At 42.6% G+C, this 13,349-nt stretch overlaps 1 protein-coding gene across 1 annotated transcript in view; it reads right to left on the reverse strand.

The window, feature by feature from the left end:
• LOC111952413 (nuclear receptor ROR-alpha A-like) overlaps positions 1 to 13,349 on the reverse strand; it is a 271,983-nt gene that overhangs the window by 87,466 nt on the left and 171,168 nt on the right. Inside the window, 1 exon segment of the mRNA XM_023971046.2 lies at positions 13,093 to 13,122. Within this exon segment, the coding sequence (XP_023826814.1) occupies positions 13,093 to 13,122 (30 nt within the window).

Here is a 13,349-nt window from a genome sequence, read left to right on the forward strand (position 1 = left end):
ATCAATCTCATGTTCGATTAAACACAAATATTTAAGCTCAGAGTAGCAATAAATAACCCCTCTCAACAGAGGAATAATGGGATCTGATGTGTCATAATAACAAGTTAAGCAGATGTTTCACATGGGGAGGTAGCCTAGCGGTTAAGAGTGTTGTGCCAGCAACCGAAAGGTCATTGGTTTGAATCCCAGAGCCAACTATGTGAAACATCAACAGATGTTTCACATAGTTGCAAGGCACTTAACCCTAAATAATATGAATAAAATAAATGGCTGTAGTGCGTACTGGGCTGTACGCACTACCTAGTACATCACTGTGGCCAAGCTTCCTGCCATCCAAGACTTCTCTAGCAGGCGGTGTCAGAGGAAGGCCCTAAAAATTGCCAAAGACTCCAGCCACCGTAGTCATAGACTGTTCTCTCTCCTACCGCACGGCAAGCGGTACTGGAGCAACAAGTCTAGGTGCAAAAGGCTTCTTAACAGCTTCTACCCCCAAGCCATAAGACTCCTGAACAGCTAATCAAATGGCTACCTGGACTATTTGCATTGTCCACCCCCTCATTTTTACACTGCTGATACTCTCTGTTTATTATCTCTGCATAATCACTTTACTCCTACCTACATGTAAAACATTTTTTTTTTTTAAATCACCTTTATTTAACCAGGTAGGCTAGTTGAGAACGAGTTCTCATTTACAACTGTGACCTGGCCAAGATAAAGCAAAGCAGTGCGTCACAAACAACAACACAGAGTTACACATGGAATAAACAAACATACAGTCAATTATACAATAGAAAAAGTCCATATACAGTGTGTGCAAATGAGGTAGGATAAGGGAGGTAAGGCAATGAATAGGCCATAGTGGCGAAATAATTACAATATGGCAATTAAACACTGGAGTGATAGATATGCAGAAGATGAATGTCCAAGTAGAGCTACTGGGGTGCAAAGGAGCAAAATAAATAAAATAAATAACAGTATAGGGATGAGGTAGTTGGATGGGCTATTTACAGATGGGCCATGTACAGGTGCAGTGATCTGTGAGCTGCTCTGACAGCTGGTGCTTAAAGATAATGAGGGACATATGAGTCTCCAGATTCAGTGATTCTTTTGCAATTCGTTACAGTCATTGGCAGCAGAGAACTGGAAGGAAAGGCAGCCAAAGGAGGCATTGGCTTTGGGGGTTGACCAGTGAAATATACCTGCTGGAAAGCGTGCTACGGGTGGGTGCTGCTATGGTGACCAGTGAGCTGAGATAAGGTGGGGCTTTACCTAGCAAAGACTTATAGATGACCTGGAGCCAGTGGGTTTGGCGACGAATATGAAGCGAGGGCCAGCCAACGAGAGCATACAGGTCGCAGTGGTGGGTAGTATTTGGGGCTTTGGTGACAAAACTGATGGCACTGTGATAGACTGCATCCAATTTGCTGAGTAGACTGTTGGAGGCTATTTTGTAAATGACATCGCCGAAGTCGAGGATCGGTAGGATAGTCAGTTTTACAAGGGTATGTTTGGCAGCATGAGTGGCTGCTATGTTGCAAAATAGGAAGCTGACTCTAGATTTAATTTTGGATTGGAGATGCTTAATGTGAGTCTGGAAGAAGAGTTTACAGTCTAACCAGACACCTAGGTATTTGTAGTTGTCCACATATTCTAAGTCAGAACTGTCCAGAGTAGTGATGCTGGACCGGCGGGCAGGTGTGGGCAGCGATCGGTTGAAGAGCATGCATTTAGTTTTACTTGCATTTAAGAGCAGTTGGCCACGGAAGCAGAGTTGTATGGCATTGAAGCCATACAGGTTAGTTAGTCAGGAGGTTAGTTAACACAGTGTCCAAAGAAGGGCCAGATGTATACAGAATGGTGTCGTCTGCGTAGAGGTGGATCAGAGAATCACCAGCAGCAAGACCGACATCATTGATGTATACAGAGAAGAGAGTCGGCCCGAGAATTGAACCCTGTGGCACCCCCATAGAGACTGCCAGATGTCCGGACAACAGGCCCACCGATTTGACACACTGAACTCTATCAGAGTACACTAAGAATATTACCTCAATTACCTCAACTAACCTGCGCCCCTGCACAATGACTCTATACCGGTACACCCTGTATATAGCCTCGATACTGTTATTTTATTGTTGTTCTTTAAATATTWTTTTTATTTTTATTTTTTTACTTCAGATTGTTTTAGTAAATACTTTCTTACCACTTATTTTTCTTAAAACTGCATTGTTGGATAATGGCTTGTAAGTAAGCATTTCACTCTAAGCTCTACACCTGTTAAAATTAGACGCATGTGATAAATAAAATTTGATTGATTGATTGATAATTGATCCTATAAGTCGCTCTGGATAAGAGTGTCTCTAAAATGGGGAGGTATCCATCACCTAGTCGTGTCAAACACACCAGGAGTTGTGGTAAATATACAGTTGAAGTCGGAAGTTCACATACACTTAGGTTGGAACATACTTTGGTGCGAAAAGTGCAAATCAATCCCAGAACAACAGCAAAGGACCTTGCGAAGATGCTGGAGGAAACAGGTGCAAAAGTATCTATATCCACAGTAAAACGAGTCCTATATCGACATAACCTGAAAGGCAGCTCAGCAAGGAAGAAGCCACTGCTCCAAAACCACCATAAAAAAGCCAGACGACGGATTGCAACTGCACATGGGGACAAAAATCGTACTTTTTGGAGAAATATCCTCTAGTCTGATGAAACAAAAATAGAACTGTTTGGCCATAATTACCATCGTTATGTTTGGAGGAAAAAGGGGGAGGCTTGCAATCCGAAGAACACCACCCAACCGTGAAGCACGGGGGTGGCAGCATCATGTTGTGGGGTGCTTTGCTGCAGCAGGGGAAATTATGTAGATATATTGAAGCAACATCTCAAGACATCAATCAGGAAGTTAAAGCTTGGTCGCAAATGGGTCTTCCAAATGAACAATGACCCCAAGCATACTTCCAACGTTGTTGCAAAACAGCTTAAGGACAACAAAGTCAAGGTATTGGAGTGGCCATCACAAAGCTCTGACCTCAACCCTATTAAAAAATATGTGGTCAGAACTGAAAAAGCGTGTGCGAGCAAGGAGGCCTACAAACCTGACTCAGTTACACCAGCTCTGTCAGGAGGAATGGGTCAAAATTCACCCAACTTATTGTGGGAAGCTTGTGGAAGGCTACCCGAAACGTTTAACCCAAGTTAAACAATTTAAAGGCAATGCTACCAAATACTAAATGAGTGTATGTAAACTTCTGACCCACTGGGAATGTGATGAAATAAATCATTCTCTCTACTATTATTCTGACATTTCACATTCTTAAAATAAAGTGGTGATCCTAACTGACCAATAACAGGGAATTTTTACTAGGATCAAATGTCAGGAATTGTGAACAACTGAGTTTAAATGTGTATGTAAACTGAAGTGTATGTAAACGTCCAACTTCAGCTGTAGGTGCTASTAGTAGTAGTACATCTATTTACTGGTCAAATATACCTACCATTTCAAAGGCATTAGCTAAAACTCCAATAGCAAATGGATCTATATTGTGATACATTTAATGATAACACGTGTCATGGTTCCTCCTGGCACCAGAGGGTGGCAGAGACCGCCCTAGAGACTTCTATTGGACTCAGGTGTGTCTTATTATTTCATTATTGTGTTCCTGTTAAAATAGGTGTGTTTTCTGTGGTCCTTTGCAGAAGCTTGAATTATTTACCGTGTGTGTTTGTTTCACGAGTGAGTTTTTTTTTTACTTCGTTTTTTGTTTTCCAGTGTACTGTGATCCTGCGGCTCATCAGTAAAGTATTATGTTTTTCCTTAACCACTGATTCCTCGTCTGGTCTCATCTCTGCACCTGGGTCCAACCTTACCACTTCACAACAAGCTTCTGTCTCCAACATGGACCCAGCAGAGATCACACATATCAGGAATGTTGTAACCCACCAAGGAGCACTGCTGGGGCGGCAACAAGAATAACTCTCCCAATTACCGGGCGCTTACCAACTTYCTCCAACCACAGTCCCAACCCAGGAGGAGCCAATGCCTAAGTCTCATCACCCAGTGCTACAGGCGTCGCCGTAGTTCCTCCAGGGAACCTGCACCGGGAACCCAAGGTCTCAGCCCCAGAGCGGTATGACGGCCACCCAGGAGGACTCAGTGTTCTCTGGTGTTCGAGCTACAGTCCCCCTCGTTCCACATCGATTGGACCATGATCGCCTACATCATCGCTCTCCTCTAGTGCAAGGACCTGGTGTGTGCAACGGTGGTGTGGGAACAGCAGCCACCATCCTGCAACTCCATATTAGCCTTCAATGCTGAACTGCGCCAAGTCTTCGACCACCCAGTCGGTGGACAAGAAGCAGCCAGCCGACTGTTCAACACCAATGGCTGACTTTGCCATTGAGTTCCGCACCATTGAGTTCCACACCCTCGCCACCGAGAGAGGGTGGAAAACGGAGGCCCTGGTCACCGCTTTCCATCAGGGTTTGTCTAACTCCATCAATGATGAACAGGACTCTCGGGAACTGGGAGAGGACCTCGAGTCCCTGATATCGCTGGCAATCAGGATCGACAACCCTTGTGGCTTCCGTGGTATGGAGTATTGAGACCATACTACGACAAGCACAGACCCGAGAACCTGTCCCAGGCGGAGGTCCCACTAATAGACTTTATGTTCCGAGATCAGCCCGTTCTCGAGTACTACAATGGGGGCACTTATATAAAATAACTGGGCATCCAGGGGTTAATCAGACACTGAAGTTCCTGAGACGGAAATTCTGGTGGCCCAACATGATTGAGGATGTGAGATCCTTTGATGCGGCATGTTCCACCTGTGCCCAAAGCAAGTCATCACGACAGCGACCGGCTGGGTTGCTCCAACCTCTGTCCATCCCCAACCGGCCCTGGTACCACCTGTCTGTAGATTTTAGCACACGGTAACCTCCATCCCAAGGGCCTACCACTATCCTGGTGGTTGTCAATCGTCTCTCCAAGGCAGCCCATTTCATCGCTTTACCCAAGTTGTCCTCAGTAAAGGAGACCGCTGATCTCATGATAACCCATGTCTTTCGACTACACGGACTTCCACAGGACATTGTCTCAGATCGTGGGCCCCAGTTTGTCGCACGGTATCTGTAGGCCTTCTGCTCCCTGAGTCTCTCATTGGGGTTCCACCCACTGTCGAATGGGCAAACTGAGCGGGCCAACCAGGAGCTGGAGAAGGTACTCTGGTGTTTCGTCTCCACTCAGGMCAGCAAYTGGAGCAAGTTCCTCGTCTGCGTGGAATATGCTCATAACACACTGCTGAACTCAACCACTGGGTTGTCGCTGTTCGAGTGTCAGTTCGAGTGTCAGTTCGGGCCAGTGTACTGTGATCCTGCGGCTACTGTCTATCAGTAAAKKWTTATGTTTATCCTTAATCACTGGTTTCTCGTCTCTGGACCTGGGTCCAACCTCACAACACGCTATTTTCCAGACAGTTTTCAGGTCTACTGTGTGTGCTGTGATGTCTAAATCATGTGCTTGAGTTGAACAGAGGATCACCGTGTCTGTCTGCGTATCTCTGAGGCGAGCAACTCAATACACAGAGCAGGTAAATAAATGAAGACGCAGGGACGAGGCCATGTTTCTCAATTAGTGGAGGCTGCCTCTTGTCACAATGGAGATAAACACTCTGGAGCGCACTCATTGTATTTATGAGTCTGGGCTGTATAGTCTGTAGTACGCTCCACTCCTCTCCCCTCTCCCCTCTCCCCTCCACCTCTGTGATATCTGTGATACTGCCTCCCTCTGGAAATTCTATACCCATGCAAGACATACAGTATGTATGGATCTCTAACCTGCTAAAATATGATAGGAACAAAATATTATTGCCAACAGTGGTATCCAGGACTACTGTATTTACTGTGACAACAGAGTTATCCAAAGAAAGTTAGACAAATATCCCCGCACAATTAATCTTAAGAAACCAATGGAGTCATCCATATGAATACAGTATACGACAGATGCACTGTAACACTGTTTCAACATTTCATATAAACCACAAACAGAACCCTTTAGGTGTACATTTTCTGTGCATTATTCTGCGTTTGTCATTACAGGAGAGCTGAAGTGAGAGGATTAACCATGGGTAATCAGGAGATCTTCTCTCTGAGAGGAAGAGCAGCATGGTAAGACAAGCTCTCTGGCTGCTATGTCGGTCCTATCAGAGCTGTTAGAGAGCGAGCGGCTTCAGTCTGCTGATGGGAGATTGGAGGTGAGAACGCTAATCTGTCTGTATAATCGGCCAGTCCATCTGATCCACAGGTCTACACCATCTCCCTCAACATGTTTTAACACAAACTAATCATATCACAGGTAGGCATTCTGGAGGGCGTGACAAATTATTGTAGTTGGTGGTGCTCCTTGTAATGTCAAATATTTCATTAATATCACAAAACTGTAAAAACATGCAAAAAAAGATATTTAACACAATGCTATGTGCCTTGATGGCATGACTGTTGACCACTATTTATTTAAATTCCACTTCAACGTCTGCTTTGAGTACCTCAACATTTAGTTGTTTAAATACAGCTGCCAACCAGCCATTTAGGGCCGTTCTGCAGCCCACTTTGCCTTACTGTAGCATTATATAAACACAGCCTATAAAGCTGTCAGGGAAAATGTAAAGAAAAACCATACTTTATTCCTTACTGAGAATTATAGCTTTGTGGTAAGAGTTATATGGCCTGCTGGAGTTGGACCACCCCTAATGGTGGATGGAGTGAGAGGCACAAAATATACCCCCAAAAATGTGCATGCAAATGTTTGCATTTATTTTAAAAAATCCTTGATGTGAGAATGTGCTCACCTCCCTTCAAAGTTTCGACCAGGCGTACACATATCTGCTAGTGGTTGAAATGTTGTATTGCAAGTTGGCAAATAAGTATTTTGTGCAAATGGGGGATATGAGGAAAAGACTATTCATAAAAAACTAAACAGGAAAACATTAACAAGAATACAACCATTTGCTGATGGTGAGATATGTGAAAATCTATGTTTTATTTTTATTCTTAAAAATAAGTTAACATAGGAATCTTTTTCCTATTTATTTTAATTCCATAACCATTGCAGAATATATTTCTCACCTCTGCCCGTGATGGGTTCCTATTCCCGAAGGAGCCATCTCTCATTTAATTGGGCCTAGTAAATTGATAGTCTATGTATTTCAAGTTTTGCAATATTATAGGCAGTGTGGTTTATAATACCGGTATACAACCAAATTTAACTTCTTTCAGCTAGGGGGCAGAATTTTTATGTTTGGAAAAATAACGTTCCCAAGGTAAACGGACTATTTCTCAGGTCAAGATGCTAGAATATGCATATAATTGACAGATTAGGATAGAAAACACTCTAAAGTTTCCAAAACTGTCAAAATATTGAGTGAGTGAATATATTGTGAGTATAACATAACCTGAGGAACTCCAACCCGGAAGTGCTTTTTATTTGGAAAAATCCCTGTTCCGTTGCCTGCCCCTCCTCCATTTAAATGGGTATCAACCAGATTCCTTTTCCAATGGCTTCCTCAGGCTGTGACCAGGCTTTAGACATAGTTTCAAGCTTTTATATTGAAAAATGAGCGAGATTTATCAAAACGCGTCAGGTGTCCTTTGATTAGTTCCTGCGCGGGAGAGATGTAGCTCGACATTTTCTTTCTCTGTAGTATTGAATAGTTTACCGTCCGGTTGAAATATGATCGATTATGTATGTTAAACACAACCTGAGGATCGATTATAAAAAACCTTTGACATGTTTCTACGAACATTACGGATACTTTTTGGAATTTTCGTCTGCCCTTCAGGACCGGAACGCGCCTGTGGTTTTTGGTTATAAAACTCATCTTTATCGAACAAAAATAACATTTATTGTGTAACTGGGAGTCTCGTGAGTGCAAACATCCAAATATTATCAAAGGTAAGCGATTAATTTGATTGCTTTTCTGACTTTCGTGACCAAGCTAATTTAAGGCTAGCTGTTCTTGTCTAGTGATTGATAAACTCACAAACGCTTGGATTGCTTTCGCTGTAAAGCATATTTTCAAAATCTGACACGATAGGTGGATTAACAACAAGCTACGCTGTGTTTTGGTATATTTCACTTGTGATTTCATGATTATAAATATTTTTAGTATTATTTTTGAATTTGGCGCTCTGCAATTCAGCGCTTGTTTACGAAAATGATCCCGCTAAAGGGATCCGTGCGGCAAGAAGTTAACAACAGATGTTTTACATTGAAGTTACGTTTTTATTGCCACGTGTACAGTGGAATGCCTTGTTTGTTCTCTCCCAACATTGCAGTAATGAATATCAGTAAAAAAACTAAACTTTTTTAAAGTAAAGTAGAACAAAACTAACGACTGTAAGTAGGCCTACTGTAATGTTAAAGAATTCGCGTGCAATCCATCATATTTAGGTTGGGGGAAAAGTCGATGCAAAACATTGTTGAATTCAAACGTTCTGCTGACAGGTCCACGACAATTTGCCATTGTTTTCTCTTTCAGAAACTGACAGTCTTTTCCAGATACAGCATAAATTACTGCTTACAGATGAAAACATTATGCCAACACAGTTAATAGACCGGAAGCTTATGTAAAATATTTGACAGTATGAGTAGGCTACAGTATTGCTGTGCGATAGGAGTGTGACATTGCCAATTTAATCTCAGATCCTATAGTCTACCATGGCAGGACATATAAACCCAATAATCTATTGATAAACTAAATATAACAAATCGTAGTTTACATGCCAATAGTTCCAAATGATACAACAAATAAAGGGCGTTACTGTCACAATAAAAGGTGATTAGAAGTATTTTAGACAGCGTTTAAATGCTCGTTCATGCACACACAATTCTACGACAGGTCCGACTTATAACAGAACATGCGTATGTATGGCGTGCGCCAAGTTCATAAATCTCAATATTTTTGTATGTTTGCAGATTTGTCAGAAATGGCACACGCAGAAATGTAGTGTGAAATATACACAACGGTTATATACTCTCATTCTCTATCACAGTCTGAAGAAGCCATGATGGTCTGCAGCACAATAAATGAAGTGTCTATTATCATCCAGAATATTTCACCTTCATAGGGCAGAGCACCCAGACATATAGGAGAGAGGAGATAGCATCTGCCAGGGAACAGATGCCCCTGTAATTTATATTGATGAGGGGACTGGCTGGTGTGGCTGCGTAGTAGGGAACTTCCAGGGGTTTGATCACTCAGGCAGGGAGAGGGGAGCGATAAGACAGAGGGATTGGCTCGGTCTCTGGGCTCTCTGGGCTGGACAGGCTCTCTGGGCTGGATGGGGAGGGAGCTATCTCCCGGAGTATACTCAGCTCAGACCCCAGACAMTCAGCACTGGCCAGCATGGCACTGCAGGAGCCACTATGGGAGAGCCCTGTCTGACTGACAGACTGAATGACTGACAGACTGACTGAAGTGATGGTAGTCAGTGTGTAGTTGTAGTTCGAGAGACATAAATAGTGCTGTATGTTGCCAGCCTTAAACCACCATTTTGCGTGGGGCTATATCCACCTTATAACTTTAGTCTAGCCTGACGTACTAGAGCTCCCCTCCTAATCCACCAGATCTTCTCTCAGTCTCTGACCATTAACTGGCCTTTGAACCTTTCCCTGTGCATACACATCCTTTGACTCGGGACTATCGCCTCTTCCTGTTTGCCCGGCACATCAATCATTGACTTGTAAAAGCACTTTACTATGATTTCTTGACACAGATCACATTTGAATATTTTTCATTGAAAAGAAAGTATGCAGTCCAGCCTCTGCCCAGGACTTTGAACCCAGACTCCTAAATTATGCTCTTTGATTTGAGACCCCTTCCGGTGTAGAGGTGCTTAGCTCTGGTCTAATTAAGACAGCAGTTGGGTATCGGATAAAGGGTCAAAGGACTTTGTATTACCTTACAGAGGAGGGGAGGCCGAAAATCAAACACGCACACTTCAAACAACTCACTTCATCCATCCCTCTAGACGGGCAAATACCTTAACACAATCATCTACTTGACCTTAACATTATTTTCAGAGACAGTTTACGTGGCTGCTTCAGTCAAGGTAAGGCTAGAGGGCTGACTAGTGCAGACCGAGGACCATTTCCTCTGCTGTGCTCTGATGTTCAAAACAGCTTTTTAGGAGTGTTTTAAAGGGAGTGATCTAACCCTGCTCTCCCAGTCTGAGATAGTCAGACCACACTTACAGAAAAGCCCTCTGGTCTTCCCTCTCCATAAGTTTCATCATGATGATCAGACTGAAAAAACAGCCTTCAGGGCTTGTCTCTCCCATTCATACACACATAGACAGAGACGCATGTGTACACAGAAGCCCATGCACCCACGCACACACACGTACATTTTTCAATGTAAATATTGTGTGGCTTCAGTTTAGAGAGACAGAGAATCTCTGAGATGGCTTACTGTTGGAGTTTACATAGCATTCATAACACCATGCTTTGTCACAAACCACCTCTCTGAATTTCTCTGACAGCATCTCTTTTTTTAGAAATACACAGTGCTTGTAGGTAACCCAGCCTCTAAAGGTTACACACTAAAAACAAATTACTCTATAGAGGGCAAAATAAGGGTTATGTGGCTTGCAACCATAACTCTTTTTGGTGCTATATGGAAACTTTTTGGAAACTTCTATAAAGAACCATGCTCAGAAGGTTCTAAATGTAACCTATAAGGTTCTATAAAGAATGTTATCCTAAAGTTTTATAAAGAACCATTAAAAAGGTTCTATATACAAAAGTATGTGGACATCCCTTCAAATTAGTGGATTCGGCTGTATCAGCCACACCCGTTGCTGACAGGTGTATAAAATCGAGTACACAATCATGCAATCTCCATAGACAAACATTGGCAGTAGAATGGCCTTACTGAAGAGTGACTTTCAATGTTGCACTGTCATAGGATGCCACCTTTCCAACAAGTCAGTTCGTCAAATTTCTGCCCTGCTAGAGCTGCCCCGGTCAACTGTAAGTGCTGTTATTGTGAAGTAAAAATATCTATGAGTAACTTCGCTCAGCCGTGAAGTGGTAGGCCACACAAGCTCACAGAACGGGACCACCGAGTGCTGAAGCACATAGTGTGTAAAAAATGTCTGTCCTCAGTTGCAACACTCACTACCGAGTTACAAATTGCCTCTGGAAGCAACGCCAGCACAATAACTGTTCATTTGGAGCTTTATGAAATGGGTTTCAATGGCTGAGCAGCCGCACACAAGCCTAAGATCACCATGCACAATGCCAAGCGACGCTTGGAGTGGTGTAAAGCTCGCCGCCATTGGACTCTGGAGCAGTGGAAATGCGTTCTCTGAAGTGATGAATTAACGCTTCACCATCTGGCAAATCTGAGTTTGGCGGGTGCCAGGAGAACGCTAAGTGCCCGAATGCATAGTGCCAACTGTAGAGTTTGGTGGAGGAAGAATAATGGATTGGGGCTGTTTTTCATGGTTCCAGCTAGGCCCATTAGTTCTAGTGAAGGGAAATCTTAAGGCTACAGCATACAATGACATTCTAGACGATTCTGTGCTTCCAACTTTGTGGCAGCATTTTGGGAAAGGCCCTTTCCTGTTTCAGCCTGACAATGCCACTGTGCACAAAGTGAGGTCCATACAGAAATGGTTTGTCGAGATCAGTGTGGAAGACCTTAACCCCATCAAACACCTTTGGGATGAATTCGAACACCGACTGCGAGACAGTCTTAATCGCCCAACATCAGTGCCCGACCTCACTAATGCTCTGTATGGACTTGTGGCTGAATGGAAACAAGTCCCCGCAGCAATGTTCCACCATCTAGTGGAAAGGCTTCCCGGAAGAGTGGAGGCTGTTATATCCGAAAAGGGGGGTCCATCTACATATTAATGCCAATGATTTTGGAATGAGAGGTTCGACGAGCAGGGGTCCACATACTTTTGGTCATGTAGTGTAGCACCAACAAAGTGGTTACAACCCTTTTTGGGGCTATATTGTTAAGGTTCTTTATAGAAACGATATGACGATTTAGTTCTACAAAGAACCTTTCACAATCTCAAATGTTCTTTGTAGAATGATTCTGTTTTTTGAAATTCTGATTTAATAGCCATATTAAAATTCCATAGGTTTTATTATTGTGTTTATTAACAAGTTGAATCAGGTTTGATGGCTCTAGAACAGATGGGGATCCCTGAGGAGAGAATTAAGAACTACTGATTTAGTCAACCGTTCTAAATTGACACAAGGCCATATGTGAGTCTTTCATGAGACAACTTCACTGGTCATAGTCATATATATAATGTTTAGTAGCATAACACAACAGATTAGTTAAACTGGAATGACACTCTCACTCACAGTTGTACAAAAAGAGCTGTGAGCAAACCACGCCCCAACATATTTGAATGACTCTCCGCCCCTACATTTTAATTATTGCTAAAAGAGGAAAGAACCCATTTTTGAATTGCAAAGAACTATTGAAGGGCTTAAAGGGTTCTTTGGGTCACTATGGTTCCACATAAAACAATCACCCTTCTCAAAGAACCCTTGACGAACCCTCATCTTTGTTTTTTCAGTTGCAAGCATTGCAGAGAACAAAGAGGAGCTTCAGCAAACTGTCTGGCTGGGATATCAGAGCATGATTTCAGACAGTCATATGACTGCATATAATTTCAATTTCCTCTCTGGCGTTATTAAAATATTCTCTCCAGTTCTACACACAGATAGGGAATAATGAAGAATAGCAATAATGAAAAAAAGTTGAGTTGAGAAAATGTGAAAGTATAAGGTTATGTTGCTATTGGAGGTCAATGTGTGATATGAGAACGGTATTCCCAGTACACACAGTAGGCCTACTATAGTAACAGTAGTAATACAAAACACAACATTCATTTAATCTTCTTTTCATCCTAAGTGATTTTAAAATGTGGTTTTATAAAAGTAGGCGAGTTATGTTGTTGTATTCAATTATAATCATGCAATAATGTAGGCTAATGTACATATTATTATGCGTTTTGGTATTCATTTCAAACAAGTTGAATACATGTTTTCAAATGGTTTGTACTCACAGGTATGTGTCTTCTTTGTTACTGAAATACCTGAAAAACAGAGAGAAACAGATTTATTAAAACTTCCATTAAATCTGTAAATTAAGGACAGTCATACAACATCCCCAGGCCTAACTTAACCCCTTTGCGCACCATGGCTGTGTTGCTATGTGACTGGGCTGCTGTGGCCCTGTAGTGCTCCTGTCTGTCTCTCGGCTAGATCACAGAGGTCACAGAGGACCCATGTAGGCTCAGCGCAGTGGTGTGACTGGCTCTAG

Source organism: Salvelinus sp. IW2-2015, linkage group LG26, assembly GCF_002910315.2.
Source record: "Salvelinus sp. IW2-2015 linkage group LG26, ASM291031v2, whole genome shotgun sequence".
Classification (NCBI taxonomy): domain Eukaryota; kingdom Metazoa; phylum Chordata; class Actinopteri; order Salmoniformes; family Salmonidae; genus Salvelinus; species Salvelinus sp. IW2-2015.